A 21,981-nucleotide genomic window follows, 5' to 3' on the forward strand; every position below is an offset into this window, starting at 1 on the left:
CTACCTCTAAAAGGCTTAAAATATTCCTTGTTTGTTAAGGAGGCCAAACTTCCTTTGAATTTCTGAATGTCTGGTTATTTTTCTCCAGATTTTTTGCAGGCGTATCAAAATGTTTCTTTGGAGTTTCTTTGTTTCTTTGTTCACATACAATTTATTTTCCTATTGAAAGAAAGACTTAACTCTGATCTATCAATCTGAAGGAACGAATCAGTATTTTGGTGAAGTTAATTTGTTTTCCCCAAAGACCTTGTAATCGAGCACAATCAAATGAAAAATTAGATGAACTTTTTGTTGAATATTTTGTCCAACTTTCTTATCAAAAACTTGCATAACTGAAAAAAAAATAAAGAATTTATAGATCTTCCCGAAACCTGGAGAATTTCTGATCAAAACCACTTAAAAAGATTAGGAAATAATGCAATCAGCAAATAATTCTAAAAAAATATTACTATTGCATAATCTATATCTTGACTTTACTAGATATCAAATCTATCAGCAAAATAGTTGTTGTTAAAGCCTTTGTTTAAAAATAATTTTTCAAACATAGCCAGTAGGGGAACCAGAGCATCTCTCTCCATCTAACTCATTTAGAGGAAACATCGGCGCTTCAGCAGATTCTTGGTCTGCCCTCAGGTTTCCCCTTCGGGATGTGCATGGAGAACCTCCAGAAGGAAAGGCCATCCTAATCAGACGCCCAAACCACTGCACCTTACTCCTTCTGACATGGAGGAGTAATGGCTGTAGTCTGAGCTCCTCCCTGATGACAGAGCTCCTCAGCCCAACTCTAAAATAGGCCAAACCAATCAACTGTGATCGTATTCTTATGGTCATGATCTATACCTCGTGACGAGAAGTGAAGGAGGAGCAGAACATGAAAAGAAAAGCCCATTAAAGCCAAATCTTCGCTTTGAGCATCAGTACAACAGACAAGAGGAACTCCCATATTACCGTACAAGGTCCTGTGTGTTCATGTATTAATCAGATTAATACAGTATACCATACTAAGCTTGTCAACAAAAATACTGATAGTGTTGTATATTTTACAATAATTGCTTCTTAGGACCAAACCCAGTCCACTTTGTTGCTTTCCAAATATTGAAAATAAGTCTTTCTTGTCGCAATATAAAGGGAAAAGAATGAGGGAAGAAACATTAGACCAGAGGTCAGCAGCAGGACGACGATGCTGACCTCTCAGGTGAGGAGGGATTACAACATGATGAAGAAAAGACAATAAAAGGGAAGATAATGTGCAACAATTTACACTGTTTTATAAGGCCATGCCATAACAAGAATAAAGTTGTGCAACTTTGAGGTAACATTTCAAAAAAATATGCCACAAAATTAGTAATTGCAACATTCTGGAGGGACTGTAATCCAACAACAAGACATCAGGACACTTGAACTCCTGAGTCTGAGTCAGAGCAGGTCAGATTTCCTGGTTGAGAACTATTGTCTCAAAGGTAGCAGGTCTGACTCCCATCTCTGATTCTGTTTGAGGTGTTCATAGACGGGATCTCAGAGTGTGGCTGTAGGAAGGAGAGTGTTTGGTCTGGAAGCCTCAGGGCCAAATCTTTGCCTTTTGTGGATGATGTGGTTCTGTTGGCATTTTCAGGCCATGACCTTCAGCATTCACTGGAGCGTTTCGCTGCTGAGTGTGAATCGGCCGGGATGAGAGGCAGCTCAGCCCCCCGCCCTCATTTTTTTATTTTACCTCAAGTTCTTCCTTTCAACAAAATTAGAGGCTTTAGATTAGTCTAGTGTTCCAGCAGTGACGGGAGATGCAGACAGAAAGTGGGAAAGTAGCTACAAAAATGCTAGCGGACATTCTGACCTTTCTTCTTAATAATAAATACAATAAAAGCTACATTTAATCAGAAAGTTAACACATTCAATCTGACTGTGGGACTCAAACAGCTTAATCTCTTTTTATTGTGTCTCATAGTCTCACAGAGGATTATGAAATCTCTGAAACAAAGGTCATCTTACCGCCTGTGCACCTAGATGTGGTGTGTATGTGTTCACCCAGCATATCTGTCAAAATAATACATTTAAGTGGAAGGTTTCATGCATAGCTGCAGAACATTTTATTTTAGTGCCTCCAGAGATCCAGGAAATTCACATTTCATGTCCTTTGCTTCCGTAAAAGCATGAGATGAAGCTCCGGTTACTTATAATCATTTAAGCAATTATAATTCCCAAACCTAAAAAAAAAACACAACTAATTTACAAAGAGTAATAACCAAGGTGAACACCAAATGAAAATTATCTCCTGAAAACAAAATGAATTTGCGAAGCACTGACAAAGATGGGAGATGAGTCTGGAGGGGTGTTACAGTCTAAGAGGTGAATTTGATTTCACATCTTTTACGCCTCTGGAAACTAAGCAGTCACTTATTTTTATGTCTGGAACATGAAATAATTAAAACGATTTTATAAATTGTTGTTTTAGATTAGATTTTACGTGCTCCTTGAGATTTATTTTCTTCACAAGCCAAACTGTCTGTATGCAGAACATTAAATGGTTTGAGGTGAAATAAGTTTGTTTTCGACACTTAAATCATTTGTCTCTCCTTATGTTATATGTGCAGAAAGCAGGTGCCAGTATATAATGGTAAAGGAGAGACAGACACTCAAAACCAACTCTTTTCATATCTGATACAAGCCATAGTATTTTTTTTTTTTTTTTTTTTTTTTTTGTCAGTGCCAAAACATACTCTGCAAGAACAGAGAAACTTGTATTTTTATTTGAGGTGTCAAGAACAAGAACAGACCTTTTTGGCCAGGACATTTTATGCTTCTCATGAACTCAAGTGCAGAACTCTTGGGAAGTCCTTACATGTTATTCCCGCTGCAGAATTTGTAAATGGCCAGAACAGAACAAGAGAGTTTAGTTCTTGCAGCCCTGGGAGAAGGAGCTGTTCTTGCAGGACGAGTACAGGCCTTTGATCTCATGTTTCTGTTCTGCATTTATAATATTTGTTCCTCATAAAGAATTTCTGTTTTACAAACTTGTTTCTTCCTTTTTCCAAGTAAACACTGAATGATACATACATTTTGTTGAGTCCTGTTTGACAATGCTCTATTAGCTTGGACGAGACATTAGCTTCCTCTGGCAATCCATTTTTCAAACCAAATAAAAACCTCTCATTGCTTTATTATATGCTTAAAAGATTATAAGGGCTGCACACGGGTTTGATAATAAGGCAGGCAGTTAATGTCAAACTGTCTGCCATTGACACTAAAACTGATTAATTAGGTTACATTAACATACTGTCATGATGAGAGTATAAGTTTCAATATCATGGCGGAATTAAAAACAATTTGGACACACTTTTATTTTTGACATAAAATCCAGTGAGTGTAGAGCTAAATTAATTGAAACTAATCAAATTACAGATTGTGTCCAACATGAAGTGCCAGGGCAATCAAAAGAGAAAAAAAATGAAGTACTGAAGACTGATAGAAAAAAAAATCTACCTTAGTTGAATAACTTGTCTTTCCAGTTTTGACATGAGACCTTAAATCAAATCATATTTATATTTATACCACAGGGGAACAGGAAGCCATATATCAATAATGAAAAGTTCATACACACTTTATAGGAGCAGTAAAAAACAGTAAAATAACAAAAAGTTACATTTATTTTGTAGGAATTGTTATAGGGATCATATGTCTTTGCAATAGGTACGAAATGAAAAGATTACTTATTTTAAACATGGTGGTTTATTCAGATTTATAAACACATTAAAGGTTGGGTTATTCTACATTGTTTCAGTGTGAAATTTTCTTGAAGGTATTCTTATCAAATTATTCTAGTACTTACTTGCTTTTTTAATCAGATTTTGAAACAGATTTTTTTCCGTAGTTAATTTTGAATTTTGAAACCATTTTGTATTGAGAAATATCATGTGTCTTAAGACAGCGGCTCACAATAAATGAATAATACCAATGAAATAATCAATTAGATTATTCCTGTCTCCAGAAATGATTGATTGAGAGGCAGTGTACATCCTGGACAGACTGCCAGTCCATCGCAGGGCTACACAGAGACGATCAAAACAAATAACCATGCAGTCAGACCAGATAACATAACATGAATGCTTCTGGACCAGGGGAAACCGGAGGAGCCGGAGAAAACCTGCTCTTGCAGGGGGAGAACAAAATCCATGCAGAAAGACCCCTGGTTACAAAAAAGCAAGCATAAATACTCATATATTTTATTTTTTTACATAAATCACTTCAAAACATGTTACTCTCTAGTGCAGGATGTTCACTATTCTTATGCAAAGTCACAATTTTGGCATTTATTCTATGCCATGGCGAGGACAAAAACACTGGTCAATATATCAAATTGTTGCATAATGATGCAACAGAGTTCTGTTTGTTTTTTTTTTTCTTTCTATTAGTACAACCTTGTTGATGAGTTAACTCTGTTTCTTTAATGTCACTTATATCCTGCAATCTCGTTTTGCTTATTTAAGAGCTATCTTGTGTTTGACATTTTCTTGAATAAAATGGGCTTATTCGATAAATCCATTAATACAGATATGAAATAAACCAAACATTATCCGGTTCGGCTGGATGCTTGGATGTCCATCAGCTTTTACAAATATTTTCAAGTGTGGGAAAATATTTAAGACTATATTTTTATTAAAATCCATGTATGATGGTTCTTTTTGGGGTTTTTTTCTTTGTGTGCTGACTACTTTTGTCATCAGAAAATGTGTAGTCCCCCTTTCATAGCTATGATCTGATAATAGATGGAATTTGCTTCATGGTGTGTTCAGAAGCTGACAGCTACTAGGGGGTCAAAACTCGCTGCCAGGTGAGAGTAGAGTAGCATCACAGAGAGCCGTGGCCAAATATAGCTACGCTACCTTTGAGTCAATGCATTTCTTTTCTTTTTTTTTTTAACAAACAGGGACTTGGGGAAACTTTAGCTGAGATTCACAGCCAGAAAGTTCAGGACATCCTGGCGTTTTATCTAAGTGAGCTGCAGGCGAGCAATGAAGTCACCAGCATCGACTTTGAAACGAGAAACTTCTGGATATGTGCAGCCATTCACACTGGCACATCAAATAAACATTGATACAGCAGGTCAGATTAGTTTGCATCTGTTTACTTTCTGTTTTAGGCCATTTAGTGGGCACACAAATAAAGTGGTGATGTTTCTGTAGTTTTTCTTTACAGGTTTGACATATAAGCCTCTAAGAGACTCATTTCGCTGGGACACAGGAGAGCTCCTTCGATTCAGCAGCTTTGCCTTTGGGCAACCTGACAGCCAAGGGTATGAAGCACATTTCACAGCAGACTTAAGCTGCTGTGGCGGGCATCATAAACACAGACAGCTAAGGGCGTCGGGACTTAGATAAACAAATGAAACACATCAGCAGGTGAAAAAATGTGTTTCTGCACGGACGAGGGTTTTTTTCAGTGATATTTCCTGATATTTTTACTGGTAAGTGGTTCACATTTATGCGCTTTGTTCTTGTAGCATAGTTGAATAATAATGCTACTTGTTAATTAAGAGATAATTATTTTTAAATGAGCAGATATTTGGAGTTCAACATTAAAACGGCTCTTTCTTTTCTTGGAAGTAACACTGCAGGTGAGGCCTGTTTGCTATTACTCACAGCTTCTCATTTCCTGTGCAGTTTCGGAAACTGTGTTGAACTGCAGGCACTGAGCACTTTCAACTGGAATGATCAGCATTGCAAAACCAGCATGGAAAGGCCCCTGCAGGCAGACACTCAACAGAAGTACGGAAGGAGGTAAAGGTTCTCTAAATGCCCACTAGTGATACACAGTTAGACCCTCTAGTCTTAAAATACACCTGCTGACCACAGGATCTGTATTTGTATGTCATGTCAACAGTGAGAAGCTTTTTCTGCTGAAATTACAGCTCATTTTGTGAATTGACAAAAACAATGTCTCTATATCTGTTGAAGAATAGACATTAAGTAATGAGTTTTTGCTCTGAAAGTTTATAAAAGTCATTTCTGTTTAACCACAGGAGCATATTCATGGTGGTCTTCAACAGAAGAGAAATATGTCCTCTGATATTTCTCAGTATTGTTCTGCATTTGTAGCACCAGCTGCACTAAGACCAAAACCCAGCAGGATGTGAAACTGAGCCGTTTGCAGAAAGGGTAACATTCAGTACTGATTGGACATTTTATGCACTTATTAAAAATTATGAAAAGATTACTTTGATATTCAAGTTTATAGTCAAATCTACAACCCCCAAGCTACAAATCATAAATTACTATTACTACCCGGAATGTGTCAAAATGCCAGTGGAAGCTTAAAAACATGTTTTACTTTAGTTGGTTGGCTCTTTTTCTTTCAAGTGTAACACAGACTGCCCTTTTAAATTTCAGCTGTCGTTCGCTTGGGCTGCTGTGTTCCTCCGTGTCCGTGCAATTAGCAGTACCTTGTGTCACTGGTAATCACTGGGGGTTAAGAGTAAAATGTTAATCTTCTGTGTCCAAAAACAACTCAATTCTCAGTGTGATAGTGACTACAAGTTTAAACCTGCTTTTCAGTTCAAATCAATCGCACTCAGTGCTTACCATCAAGAACCCCCCATGCGATCAATATAAGTCGTTTTCACAAAGACTCCCACTGTTTGGACACACATACCACTTACATTGATCGAGAAGAATGAGATGGTGGCAGATGTTTAGAGTTGTCCATTTACGGCTGTCTTTGCTAAGTTCTGGCGTGTCATCTGGTATCGATCCGTTGAAGCCGAATCTGCTCTGAATGCGCTGAGTGTTGCTAAGACACCGGCTTTTACAAACAGCTTTTTGGGGACCCGACTATGTTTCACTTCTTTGTGGTACAGAAATAGCACATTGTGGTCAAAACGTTGCTTGAGGGTTGCATTTTGTCAAGAAAGTTTAGTCTTTTCGTTGAACTTTCTATTAATTATGCTAACTGCAAGAGTTTATTCTTCCCCAGTCAAAGATTTTAGCAGCTATTTTCTCTAACTAAAAAAAAAAGAAACATAATCTAAAGCAATTTAGAAAAGAAAAAAGCTCTACTTTGCTAATTGCTTATGAAATGATAAGTGGATATCGTGCCTGAGGCAAAGTCTGAACATTGTTCCTCCAGAGGAAGGAAGTGAGTGCTCGGCTTCCTTTTTTGCCCCATTATGTGCATGGCAAGAATATAACGCTTCATGTCTCATTAACAGCTTCTTCTCACATCTTTTTACTGGAGTTGAAGAACAACTGAGGAACTGGCACAGACTCAGACACTTCCACACATTTGTCTTCCATGTTTCTGTTCAGTCTCTTTCTCAGCATGGCGTATGTGTTGCATGTTGAATACGTTCATGGGTTGTGTGTGTATTTGTGCATTTTGCAGATGCAAAGCAGATTACACAGTGGGAGGAAGCCAGGTGACCTGTATGCTTTCGGTTGGCTTCACTGCTGCATCAATTACTGTTTTATTGTGAGTGGATGAGTGTGGATAGTGTGTAAATACTGTGCATAATTGAATGTTTTACGAAGAATTTGCTCTTATTTTATAAAGTCCACATTTTGCAACTTGAATTTCTACTTCAATACTAATTGATAAAGGATTATCTTATCGTACCAATTAGAAAAGTCGCTGTTTATTTGCTTTCTGCACTTTCAAAATGGGCATTTTTTCCTAAAACGTCTCATTTACTCTTGCCCCCCTGATGGGTTAGTCTTCCTCCTTTTTGATTGTTCTCTTGCTCCAACAAACTTGTAGCAAATGGTTGAATCACCTGCTCAGTGTGTCATTGAGTTCTGCAAAGACCTATTTATGACCCTTCTATAATTAAAGGTAGAAGCCTGAAGAACATAAAATCTGTAAAAGTGATAACATTCAAGTAAATTATTGAGATTCTCTGCAGGTCAGGTATTACCCAAGTGTGCCTGAAAATTGAACCAAAGATCTGATTAACTGGTAGTTAATTTATGATTCAACATAAAGGTAATTAAATTTTTCGGTTCATGTGAATATATTATTTCTACTAATGAATAAGTGTAATTTTTTTGTCTGTCTGGTTATCGATGTCCGATATTAAAAATTGGATTTAACATATAAGCATTTTCACATAAATGAAGCAAGAACAAGAGGAAATCTGGATAGCTTTTGCATGGCAGTGAGTGAGTCACAAAAATGCTTCAAAGAAATAGCTTGGAGTGACATTAGTAAAGATTGTTTTGATCTGTAAATGAAACCATTTCTTTTCATGAGATATTTTTTCCACTCCAAGAAAAACCACCTGCAACTGGGTTCTGATTTTATTTAAGTGCAATGAAAAAGAACTTTAATTTATGTCTGTAAGCAAAAAGTCCTGCCTCTGTAAGTATCTTTCAAATTATCACGCAACACTCACAATAACAATCTAAGCCTGTATGCATGTACAAACAAACTGAGACAGATGTTCCCTCCGCGCCAGAGAGACACAGAGACACAGATAGCTTTCCTATTAGAGCCAAGTGGAAAGCTGTAATCGAACTACAGCTTTCCACTAAGCTTCTGGTCATGGAGTTCTCAATAAACCATGGTTTCAACATTTTATTTCCAATCTCTTGGAAAACAGGGTCAAAGTTAAAGTTTAAAGGTGAAAATCACGCTGTCTTCTTGATGAACAGAGAAAGAGACTTCAGAATGTCAGATGATGACGCATACAAAGAAATGTGAAAAAGGCTGAAAACAAAGACCATCAGACATATCGGTGAAATGATGCAAATGAAAAACAGCAGCAAGCTCACAGGCAGGCTTGACCCAAGACTGCAAGGGGCCCTAAGCGAAATTTGATTTTGGGGCCCTGTATTTCTGCAAACAATGTGGACTGGCTGCAATCAGCAGTCTGATCATTAGACCATTCACACACCTGCTAAAAACTTATTACGTCTCTGATAGAGCTATTTACATCACATCCTATTCATGTATAATATAGAATACATTTATCGGATTTCTAGGCGGCGAATTCCTTAATTTTGGGGGATCGTGATCAACCGAGACTTACATGTGAAGCCCATCTTTTTTTTTAAAATAAACATTACATTACAAAGACAAACCTTTGTCTTGGCTTTTTTTCTATTCTTCCTCTTTTCTCCCTGCCTGAAGGATAAGTCCTTTTTTGAGACATTGTTTTGCTAACTTATTTTCTACCAGAGCTTTGGACGTCTGGATGCTCTGCACGTTGCACGACAGCTAAAATTACCAGCGAAGCATGCAGTACTTACCGTGGCCACCAGGGGGTCCCAAGAGCATTTTTTTTCTTTTCTTTTCTTTTTGTCCATAAAATATTTCTACATACATGATCAAATATATATTATTGTAAAAACAAATCATAACGAAATTGTGAGTTTTTTGTTATTATAATGACATAGAAATTGTTACTAAAAAAACATTTAAAATCAGCTCCACTGAGGGGCCCCTCAGTGGCAAACGAAGCGGCTGCTTAGTGTGCTCATGCTTTGGACTGGCCATGCTCACAGGTTTAAACTCTCCTAATTACAATTGTGTTCCACTGAGTTTCAGTTTCTCAAATTTCTGTATGTGAAAGTGTGCGATTCAAAAACATACGATTAATGTATAACAACTCATAGTGTATTCTTGCCCCTCATTCTTCCAACACACAAACGGCGATTTGACAAGGACATCTCCAGAGCTGCGGGTATTTGAGTGAGGCAGAATAAGCTTGACCTCACACCGTGTCATTAAATGAGATGTGCTGTGTAATAAACTTTTTCTTTTTTTTTTCTGCTGATGTGTTAGTTCTTGGCTCTCTACAAAGATTGTGAGTGCAGAATGTTTAAGAGTCTGCCTGAGAGTGTACAGTGAATGAGCGAGTATTTGCCTCATATGATTTGCTCGCTCGGTTTCCTGCTGCTCTCATGGTGCCCCCCGATAAGCCGGCGCTGCAGCAGAGGGTTTCAGAATGGCGCTGGTGGCAGTGGAATTAGCTTCCATTGTCATGATAATGACAGTGATACTCTTGGCCCTTCCAACTCAGTCCAGCCATTGTAGGGAAACAGGAATGCAATTTCTCCTTCAGCGGCAGCCGACAATCCTCTGCGAGAGTGAAAGGTCTCTAAATGACTCTCCATTCATGCAAGGCTGAGGGGCCAGCAGCCAATTAAAGTGGGAGCAGGCGAACAGTGCCATCCTGAAGACCTGAAACTCTCTAAGCACACAGACAGAGCAACACACACACACACACACCCCCCACACACACACACAATTTGTTGTATTTGTGCTTCTTCAAACAACATCTAGTGCTGTAAACTAGTTTTTCTTCTTTTTGCAGACCTGATTTTTACAGGGCCGCCGCCAGTGTGCTCTAAATAACTTAACCAGCAGTCATAAAGCTGTAGCAACACAAGTTGCCAATTTAAAAATTCTTTAATATGCGAGTCGGGGGAAATAGGTCCAGGGAAAGCCAAAAATATTTTTCGACCCAATACATCATGGATACACGTTTTGGAGGCATTTAGGGAATTAGTCTCCTCCGGGTATTTATCTGCCGGCTGAAGCAGAGTCTGGACAGCGGGTGAAAGGTCCACAAAGTGTTTGCTCGTTGAGCTGTGAGTAAACTGAACATGTGCTGCCCAGCTATGTGACCCACAAGTTTAAAAAAAGACATTTGGCCAAATTAATTTGCTTTAAAAAGTGTTACTGCCAGCAACAAAAAAATCTCTACAAAGGGCAACGGTGCTCTGTAATGACGTTTACCTCGAGCAGGGTTTATGTGAGGTCTTGGAAGCCTTAAATATAATAATCCTGTTGGCCTGAAAAGTCTTAAATATCCCCCGGTTTCAATATCAGTCCTCAAAATATATGTAGCTACAAGATGGTGTGTGTCACTATGTGAATATTTAACATAAAACAGTTAATTACTGAGAAATTTCAATATTTTTAAACAGTCAAGATAAAAAGGTCAGTGAAAAGTAAAACCAAAGAGGAAAAAATATGGAAATATGCAATACATGTACATACATCCCTGAGTTTTTACAGTCAAGTATATATATATTTTTTGCCCTCGTCAAAATATTGCTTGATTTTAAACATGAAAATGAATAATTGTGAACTACATGGTCTGAACATGACCAAACATAAACATATTTTTTTCTTTGTAGGTTTTTCTTAATATTTTCTGCGAAACTTCTAAGCTTTGATCTAATATTGCACGATTCCCATGATTTTTGTTGTATTACAATACATATTTTCCACAAAAGCAGCTAATTTGATCATGTAAATCTAAATTCAGTTTTATGAACCTGAGTTTCCACCTGAGATTAAATCAGGGTTTTGATCAAAATAACTAAATCTCAATGTGCGTTATTATTAAAATATTGACTTTAATATGGTGTTATTATTTGAGATAAAATAAGCATGTTTTTTTTTTTTTTACATTTTTAGTGTCCTTTCCACAAATGGGAAAATAGAGCAGTAGATCTCAAATCTCCAATTCACATGTGATAATATAAAACCTGGGTTTAGATGAAAGCCCTCTTATATCTGCAATCAGCCTCCAATTATCGCTCTTTACATCTGAATGAGGAACTCCAGCTGCACTGTGGGGATCTGATGATACAAGCCGAGGAGTAACCATTTATTTTTATAAGGACGGGTAAATAATACAGAGAGAATTACTGTGTGGGTTTCTAATCATCTTTACAAATCAAGGAGGGACCGCACTCAGCACTCATCTCATGTCTTTATTCAGCGACTGTTTACCAGAAGTGGAACAGAGTGTTCACATTTCCTATTTATACGCTTTCGGTCCCAGCTTTTGCATTTCTTTTCCACTGCTGTACTGAAAGCAAATAACACAAGGGCTTTCTATTATGAGAGTAAGATTTAATAAAGATTCCGAATTCTGTCAAAAAGGTTTGTTTTTTGTTTTTTTGCCTTTAATTACATTTTCTCTAAACGCTTTTCAGAATCAGAAAAAAAAATTATAAGGACAAAAGCGTCCACTTGTTTAGAGAAAACATAAAAAATATGCATCAAAGCAGTTTAATCTCAATGTAGTCAAAGGACTGCAGTGACTATGCTCATCCTCAATCACTGTTAAACAATTATTCGTCCTTCTTTTATCTACACCATTCCCCCTCACGCTCTCTCTCCCTCTCTCTCTTATTTTCTATTTTCAGAGCAGTCGCTGTTGAGCTTCCCACAGCATTTGGATGCAAGATGAACTTTGATAAGAGTTAATGAGAATACAGCATTGTGCAGGCAAATAATGGCTCGGGCTGCACTTGAGAGCCTCCTCACCAGGAAATGGACTGCAAAGAGCCACAGCCAGCCGCTGCTCAAGGTTCAGCAGAGGAAAAGGAGAGAGGAAGGAGGCAGAGAGGTGCAGAGAAAGTCATGCATGTTTGAGGCATGGAGGTGCAGGGTGCAGATATAATGACTGATAATTACTGTATTTACACAACCAAGCTTTTACACTGCAGAAAAAAAAACTCTACTCCCTGCACTTACTGTTTGTCCTTGTGCATCTTGTGGGTTTAATGGAATGTGAATTGTACACACGTCAAAAATAAATAAGCGTGTAAATAAAGAATAGTACCTTTCTTGTGTAAAAAAGATATCTATGTGAGATCTTAATATTGTGCAGTTTCTGAGTGCTTTCGATTTAGATGTCATTTTCACATAACATGACTGTCAGTCAGCACCGATGGAAGAAAAATTCTGTTTATTTGTCTGTATTGTTTTTATAAACCAGGACATTCGCATATCACAAAAGGAAAAAAAATTTCCAGTCCCCCTAAGTGGCACTGTTTTCTGATGTGCCCCAGCTACTGCAGGGCACACAGATTTGACCTTTACAAAGCTCTTTTAGATTCAGTCAGAAAAAAAAAAACTACACAGCAAATTCTACCGGTCCAAAATCAGGTTTGATTGAAACACTTAAATTGTCTATATGGGTCCACACCAGATTTACCTGTTTTTGGAGAGTTGGTATCTTAATTCTAATTAAGTGTCAAATATCAAATCTGATGGAGTTAATCACTTAACACTTACTAACACTAATTCAGTGTTAGATCTTAATATTACCTCTCACAGAGTATTTTTTAAAATCAATAATAAGGAATTATTAAACAAGCTCTCATATCTGTTGAAAAGTTAGTTTTATCTTATGTCAAGTGTACTAACATATTTCTCTGTCTCCCACCTGCGTTGATCTTCTCTAACTGCTTCCTCTCGACTGAAGAAAAGCCGCTGCGTCAACAAACCACATCGTAGAAGATGGTTGACGCTACCACAGTTTGTCTCCTCTTTATATTACCAATAGTCATTGTTTTGCAGCTTGAATTAGTTATAAATAAATTAATTAGTAATAGCCTCTTCTAGTTGAGTTTAATTTTAATGGTTTTAAAATGGTATTTGGTTCACAAAAAAGTTAAAACTATTCAGCATCAGTTCTATTTTGTATAGTTTTCTTCTTAAATCTGTTTTATAGGATAGCTCTTTTCTTTGATTGTGTTAATCAAGAAACAAATATGCCTCCATAGGAATCAGTCAGTCAGTCAGCCACTGATTGGGATTCACAAATTTTGCAGTGATTGGCTCTAATCAGTGCCTGGCAGTTCAAATACTGAAAAATCAGAAACTTTTTTCCAGTTTATTAAACTGTTACAAGGTAGTGGAAGAAGAATAATGCCAACAGATTTATAGTTAACTCCCTTTGTGTGAAAATTAATGGAATGGAAAGAATGGCTATAGGAAGTGGTTCAGGCAGGCGAAACACCATTATAGCTCACATGGACCTCCATTGATTTCATCTAGTTGACCCAACAGCTCAATCCAGTGCCTGGCTGGACATACAGCCCAGTCAAAGCTTTTCATTTCAGGTCTATTCAGAAGGTGTGTTTTCTCCATGTTGATACCTTTGGTTTTGCTGAAAGTAGTTTTCTACAACAACAAAAATCCTGCGTCAGACAATCAAAAACATAACAAAATCCATTTTAATTGGAATTCACGCTTAATTTTGGTCTGTAAAATTGTTCTTTGGGAACCAAAAGAGCCCAACCTAGTGGACCTATTGCTGATGGGTCCACTAGTTTTGAATTTAGTAAAATTAAATGTGGGGCAAGTGTGATGTTTTTATGCATAAGAGACAAAGAGTGGGATAACCCATATTCAAATTGCTGGTGTAACTTCTTAAGAATATCAGACTTGGCATCCCATAGTGCACAAACAGAAGGCAAATTGTTTCCTTGTCTTGCTTTGCATTCAAAAGGCCTGTTTAATTATAAATTTGAGTTAGCATCAAGTTTTTAAATTGTAGGAAAACAATCACACTAACAGGCTGTTCATGTCAGTAGCAGAGCAATTGATGTCAAATGACTGAGTGAGTCAAAGACTCACATGACTTTAAGAACCTTTTCAGGGATCTTAAATGTCCTAAAAGAGTAATTGTATCAACAGTCATTTACAAGCCTGAAACCCCTGACCTAGAAATAAAATGTTGACACTAAATGTTTGTTACATTTAACGATAAATTAATACATTTTGTCATTTGATTTGGGATTATCTGAAGACAGTGAAAATTGTCAGTAAGTAAGACCTAAAAGAAATTGGGGGTTTAGCTGTAAAAGCCACTGGCTTGCAAGGATGAGTACAGTTTTTCTGCACTGTTTAACACAACCTATGGATCCAGTCCATTCACAGTCCTGGCATGCACATTCACATTATGAGTGTATTCTTTTTTGCAGTCAGGGATAGCTTTTTCTGTTTTGCATTAAAAAAAATAAAACATGTTTTTGCTGTTTTCCATTCCTAAAGCTGTAAATATGTTTTTATGAGGTCATAAATCACAACTGGCTGAGCAGGTTGAAGAGATCATGGTTGAGTGAATTAAATGTATGTAGCATTTCGGAAGCAAGCAAGAAAAAAGTGATTTACTTTAACCTTTGTGTTTTCTTAATGGCCAGACAGTTTTAGAAGAAAAAGCAATGCCTACTGACCAGGAAGACAAGTCTCCAATTATTCTATTTCTGTGTTGGCTTTGTGAAATATCCAGTCTGCAGACAACTCTCTGCAGAAAATAATACATAAGAAAAATTTTAAGAATTGCATCAAAAACTAAAGATTTTTCCTAATTACTTTTCTAGACTGCCTGCAAATCTCTGTTTCTCTTGTTTAAGAGATAGCTTTGTAGAAAATTACATTAATGTTGCTTCAACAGGCAGTCAAACAAACCAAATCTGTTATGAATAAAGCCCCGGGCCACAATGGGATGATAATGGGAAAAAGAGTGGAAACAGGCACGCCTGGGTACTATAAAATAAACTGATCAGAATAAGATAAGACTGAAAATATACACCACAATGAAAGCAAAAGATGTTCTTTACAACAAAAATATTTTTGCCAGCAGCGGGTTGAATCCCAGACAGCAAGAGGAGTGGGAGAAAAAGCGTGGGAAGACCAGGAGGCAAAATGGGTGGAACATTATAAAAAGACTTTTGATAAATAAATGTATGGAGGGTTGAGAATGGAGAGAGGCTTCTCAAGGATGTCATATCTTAATTAAAAATGACAGCTTCAATTAAAAATGTAATCATTCTGACTGTTTTCTAATTAAAAGTGAAAAGACTGATTGTATTGACTCATTAACTTCAAAGAGTGGTGCACACTAACTGAGTGAGGAGGGGTGTATAATTTGTTGAATGGCTCAGCGGATGAGAGGTGCTGAAGAGGATGAAAAGGAGCCCTGCTTTGAGAAAGGATCTGCTGATGATGAGCTGCAGCTCATCATCAGTGAAAAATCGGTTAGATGATGACAGAAAGACATATAGACACCCTTATGACAACATTTAATCGATGGACTGATTTATGACCCTAATCATTGATTGTTTTTAATTTCCGGTGATCGGATGTTCAAGTGAACATCACTTAATTACCATCAACTTGTTAGTACTTATCTTTAAAAAGTGGCAGAAACGTTTAAATAAATAAAAAAAGAAAATACCCCAAAAACCGCTTTGTAAGTTAATCTATTTAAGTTGAGTCCATGCAACAACTAAAATAAAATAAAAAAGTAAACTATTTGAAAGTAGTGTTCATTTTGGGTGGTAAAAGTTTAGCATTTTAACCCAGACACTGTGCCATTTCTGCTCAAACAAGCCAAAAGGTTTTGAACAGTACAACTATGTCAAATAATGAAACCGTGCATCTATGTATGTAGCAAATATATTGCTGCTGCTGTAGGCAGAAAATAAAAGAAGTTTTGCAGAGAATAATATTTAGGATGAGTTTAAGAATATTGTTTGTCAAAATCACACAGCGTAACCACACTCGTCTTTTATATGTTGCAGTGATTGAATATTTTGCATAAATCTAAATAAATACAACCTATTTTCGTCCTCCACATACTGAGCTATGCCAGTTTGCTTCCCAGTCTGAACTTCGGAGCAGTATCTTGACTCAGTCAAATCTTCTATCCTGTATCTCCTGAAGGCTGATATTCTACCACATCCACTCTGTGAATGTTTTGCTTGCTGGTCTTCAGCATGCTTTGAATGCAGTATCTGGATTCTCTTACTTTAAACTGTCCAACTTGCACCTGATTGGCATGTTAGTCTTTTGATTCCCAAATGATAATATGAAGGCAAAGAGGAAATATTCAGAAATGGAGCTTGTTAGGTTTAATACAAGGAGCTCATGTCAATGAGGGAGAACAATTATTTTTGAAAAGTAGCACTTGTGTTAGTACAGCTGCACTAAATTATACATGACACAAACTTTTGTTGATTCTTGACAAGTTATGATTCTGCATAGTTGAGTCACACATTTATACGTTTATAGGTCTAAATGCATCAGATTATAAATCTAGATGAGTTCAGCCTAGCTAATATAACACATTTTTACAACAAAGTCACAGAAAGACACTTTAAGAGAACCCAGTTTATGTTAAGTACAAGTTATTATATCATTAGAACAGAGTGATGCAGACATTAGATTGTACAGACATTATAAACATACTTCTAGAAAACAAAAAGCTCTTCTCCAAAACAGAAAAAATGCATGTTACAAATTAAAAAGTTATGAGTTTATAACCAGCATGTAGTATAAGCCAGGCAATGGAAGAAAAAAAACAAAAACAAAAACAAAAGCTTTCTCGTAAATATTGGCTAAGAAGGACCTGCCATTGAGTCAGTGGAATACATTATGATAATTTCTTCACAGATATACGAACAACGAGCTAATCAGTATGTATAATAATAGTTTGGAAAGGTGTAAGTAGCTGTGCATCTCTTAAAGGTCCACTCATCATCGTAATTGATTACCAAGCAGCACATGATATATTACAAGGCATCAACATTGATGAAATTGAATTAAAAATATATTTTAGTGCAAAAAAGAGCCGTTTGTGTGGTATTACAAATGCGAAACTTTCACATAATTATGATTCTCTCTGCATTCTTTTTTTGGTGATTTTAGTGGCCTGGATGTCGGCAAAATAGCCTGATTTGCACCTTGAGGAAAAAACACAGAACAAGTGAGACTTTGATTCTTATGAAAAAATGCAGTCACACAAAGAAACGTTGCATATGGTGCATTTCTCTTTGTTTCTCTATTTTTGATTCTGCAAGCCACAGCACTCTGAACTGCCAACTCTTTATCAGAAATAAAAGGACCACATTGATTTTGCTTTGTTCCTTAACATTTCACCTGGTACAGCAAATATGGCACAAGCCATTTCAAGTAATTGTTTTTGTGTACTTTATGTTCCCCTTGCCATTTTCTTAGTGTTTACTTTTAGATTGTTGTTCACCTCAGTGTCTCCCAAGGTTGATCCCAGTGTTTGCTTGCAAGCTTTAACTTGTGTGATTTAGAATCAGCTTGCAAGAAGAAATCTCATCTTTTGTTCTTCAAACACCTTGCATTTCTCTTGTGTCCTCCATTTGAGGCCTTTAGTTTGAACTCTGGCAGCTTCGTTGTTTGCTGCTTTTAATATGTAATTATGTTGCAAATGTAAAGGCGAAAACGAAAACAAATTTTCAAACCGGCAGATAAGTGAATGCCATTTCTGCCCTTAGTATCTGCATAATATATTCATAATGTAAACAAAACAACAACACATGCTTGCACAGACATTCTTATCTTTTAAAGACATTCATGCGGTTAGCCTCAAAAATCCTAGCCTGCAACTTATCTGTAATTACTGTTATACCTAACTGTGACTTCAACTAACCTACTTGGTTCTACTAAATCTAATGAGATTGTATTTCACTGCCTCCTAAGCTTAGGGCTTAAACAATAGTATCAGAGATACACACTGCATCTAAGAACAAATAAAACCTTGACATAATTACTGTTTTCCCTCATATGAATTTAATCCACAGAAGGATCATAGCTTGCAAAATGTTGTTAGGTAACCTAATTACAAAAAAATGTAGTGTCAAATATTTTTAGTGACTTATTCAAATCTGGCACCAGGATGATCAGACTGGTTGCATGCAGACAGCAAGAAGCATGTGATTGCACTTACAGCAATTGAAGATGGCTGAGGCACTTGTCTTTGTACTAGCTTGGCTGTCTAAATGCAGAGCATCCCCAAACAAATTGAAGGATCTCTCACTGACCTGCCGTGGTTTGCCGCCAGCAGCGAAAGTACTTGCATGCAATTACATAAATTCATTCTGTAAACAGCTTTACCTTTCTTACTAGAATAAGTCCACAAAAGTGCAACTCAGACATTGATGTCTGAATAACATGCATTTCAAGTCATTGTGAATGTATCTGAGATTTAAGGGAAATGTGGTAAAGTTCTATTTGTTGTCCTGCCTATGACATCATATATTTTAATGGACAAAAACCAGGTGTAGTTTATTAGGCTTGTCTACTTGCATTTCAATCGGTCTGGAAAACACCAGCTGCAAATGGAACGTGGGATTAATTTTACTCACAGCAGGAAAGTCGAGTATTAAACGTCAGCCAACGCACAGCATAGTCTGAAACCTTTGTAGAGGCTCTCAAAAGGTGAAGCCAAACATCTATAACCACTGGATACCAGGTTACTAACTTACAAATATGTGAAATAGATTAAGCAGCTTATACGTAATAGGCAAGCTGCCTTGTCTAAGTTCAAATGTGACCAAGCTCAGATTTTTTGCCCTTAAGCGAGTGACATCCAAGTTTTTCATGGCATTCTGATCAGTTCTAGCCTTCCCCACTCCAAAAACTAAGATTTTTTACGAGACCCATATGCTGTACTGATTTAATAGAATTCAAATCGTCTGCAGTCAAAACGGTCATGTCGCCTTCAATCAAACTTTCATGTAATTCTGCACCAGAAAAAGCTGGACATAAATTGGACACAAACAGTGGTGGAAGCAGGAAAATGAAGTGATTTAATAGCTTTAGGTATTGGAAGAAGCTAATCAATGGAAGTTAATCAATGGAAAGACAAGTTTTTGTTTTAGCTTCCTTTATCTTATTATGACCTTGTGACAACTACTTTAAAATTGATTCATAAATGGAGGAATCCATTATTACTTTCCGTAAACAGTGCACTGCTGTGACATCTACATCCTTCTTCTGCAAATGCGGGTCGCTTTGGGGTCGTAAACCATTTACACAGAAGTCTGATTGCAGTTTAATAAGTACTATGAATGACCATGCAAAAAATTGTACTCTAGCTAAATATTAAATGGAATTGAGTATCAAGACCTATTGTGTGAACATATGTTCATTTATGCTATGTTTATGTTCCCCAAGTGTTTCACAAGTTTTACTGGTATGTTATGGTTTCTCACTTGCAAATGCTGGACGTCAGAATGCAAGATTTGGTAGCAGTGAGTTGTGAAAAGATTGATGGGGAATAAACTCTTGCTTTCCAGTGCATTGCATTCAGTGCATAAAGGGAAACATAAGATTCAGATTATACATCTCTCTATAACTTGTGCTAGAAGAATAATTACTGATAAGGAGCAAAAAAACAGAGGACCTAATTATATTAAGTTACAAGTTTGGGTGCTGGAGAAGGAACTAAATAACTTAGACAATAATATGTTCAATTTTTGAGAAACAGAGGCAGGTAACTAAAACTCAGAGATAATTTAAGGAAAAGACAAGGTTAAAAGGGTGGAAGAGCCGCTGAGCCAATTGAAGCAAGATGAAGAGCCAAGCTAACAAAGGCAGAAGGGAAGACAGGACCATAAATACTCACAGACACAGATGAGACACTGATGGAAACATTTAAGACACTCAAAGGACGAGACAAGCAAGTAAAATCAGATGCAGAGACACAAGTCAGTCTAACTCCAAAATTTAATATCATAGCACTCCAGTCCCTCGAGAGTGATTCTGTGTGATTCAGTTTAGTGATCTGATGCAGTGTAATCATCTCTAAGTCAGTCTATGTTGTGGTTTTATTCAGCTTTCAAACCTTGGATCTTGTTTTAATTTAATGAAGTTACATTGTATCAACCAATGTCTTATAATGATAAGACATTGGTAACACTTAAACATTGGTTGTATCAACCAATGTCTTATAATAATAAGACATTGGTTGATACAATGTAACTTCATTAAATTAAAACAAGATCCAAGTTTATGATTATGTTCGTAACTGAATACTTCTCCTTGACTTGATTACCTACAAGTGTGCCATTCAAGTGAACACTGTATAGTATGGATCTTATACTTGTTTTCAAATTTATGCTAAGTTACAAAAAACACTTTCATCCACTCAAAATGGTTATAAGCAATAAGCAATAAAGAGCCAGCAGGGGATGCTGCATTGGTTTCTTCCTGAAGAACTGCCAGCTTAATGTGTTGGACGAGTTTGAGCTTCCCTGTTATTCTGGAGACTTTGGCACATTGTCAGGTCCATTGCGGCAAATTGGCTTCAGGGGAAGGGTCAGTTCACAATCTCAGTGAACAGCAGACAGTGATTATTGACCTGTTGCAGCATGATGTAATTGTAAGAACTTACGAGAGGCTGAACTGTGTCCCGGTCCAGAGTTGCCTGATCAACTGGGAGTGGGGATGTTCACACCTCGATGGTGGATGTTTCTTTGTGGCTTGTTGTGAGAAGAGAGGCGATGTGTGGACCTAAGGAGATGTAACAGATGCTAATCCCAGGTTTTATCTTCTAAAATAAAACAGCATATCTAAAGGAAGATATCGATCTATCCAATTTAGAGAAAAGCTATTTTCTTTACTTATCTTAACACAGAACTCTCTTAAATTTGCGTTTGTGACATTTCTTTTTATTGCAACTAAAGGTAACAGTCACTTGATTGTGCTACAAAATGGCACAATGTGCCTGAAAAATAAATAAATAAATAAATTGTAGCATCTTTGTTTTTAAGAATTAAGACTTTTCAACACAGGTACACTATTAAGTATCCACCTCATAAAATGATTTATGAAATTAAGTGGATCTTTTGATCAATCAATTTCTTATAAAAATGGTACAAAAAGGCCTCTTCATTTCACTGCATCAGGGGATTAATATGGAGGAATAGTATCCTTCCTGATACTTAAACATTATTAAAACTTCATATCTGTGGTGTTATTTTCACCGGCTTTTATACTCTCCCTGTGGCATTTTTGGCTTTGGTGTTTTCATGTGTCTCTGTCGGTTCTTATTTCTGTCACCCTTTCAAGCTCAAGTATACATGTTTGCATATTTAAGATGGATTTTTTTTTCTTGTCACTGATGGGCAACCAAAAGGCTAGCCCTGACGCTAGAAGATAGGGCTGTGGAGAATGATGAATGGGCCTGTTTGAGAATGCTTCTCAGTTCACCCTCACGCACTGCTCTGTCTGTTTCCACGCAAAATGCAATGAAAGAGCAGGCGATAGAAAAAGTGAACAAAGATTCAGATTCTCAGTTTCTCAGATAATAATTGAATCCTCTGCCTAATTACTCTTAAGAGAATATCCAACAAAAATTGGATTGCCATCTAAAGAAACCTACTGTGCTTTTCATTGAGCCAGTTTTGTTTGTTTAACACATCACACACA

The 21,981-nt window shown here is 36.9% G+C and overlaps 1 protein-coding gene across 1 annotated transcript; it reads left to right on the forward strand.

Moving 5' to 3' along the window:
* The first annotated feature begins 1,180 nt into the window (after window positions 1-1,180).
* LOC129364342 (C-type lectin domain family 18 member A-like) lies at window positions 1,181-5,775 on the forward strand. Its single transcript, XM_055036918.1, is given in 5 exon segments — window positions 1,181-1,195; window positions 4,730-4,825; window positions 4,922-5,051; window positions 5,191-5,287; window positions 5,655-5,775. Coding segments are annotated over 5 exon segments (459 nt in total).
* Window positions 5,776-21,981: the final 16,206 nt, after the last annotated feature.

Source organism: Poeciliopsis prolifica, unplaced genomic scaffold (genome assembly GCF_027474105.1).
Source record: "Poeciliopsis prolifica strain line A6 unplaced genomic scaffold, Auburn_PproV2 SCAFFOLD011, whole genome shotgun sequence".
Classification (NCBI taxonomy): domain Eukaryota; kingdom Metazoa; phylum Chordata; class Actinopteri; order Cyprinodontiformes; family Poeciliidae; genus Poeciliopsis; species Poeciliopsis prolifica.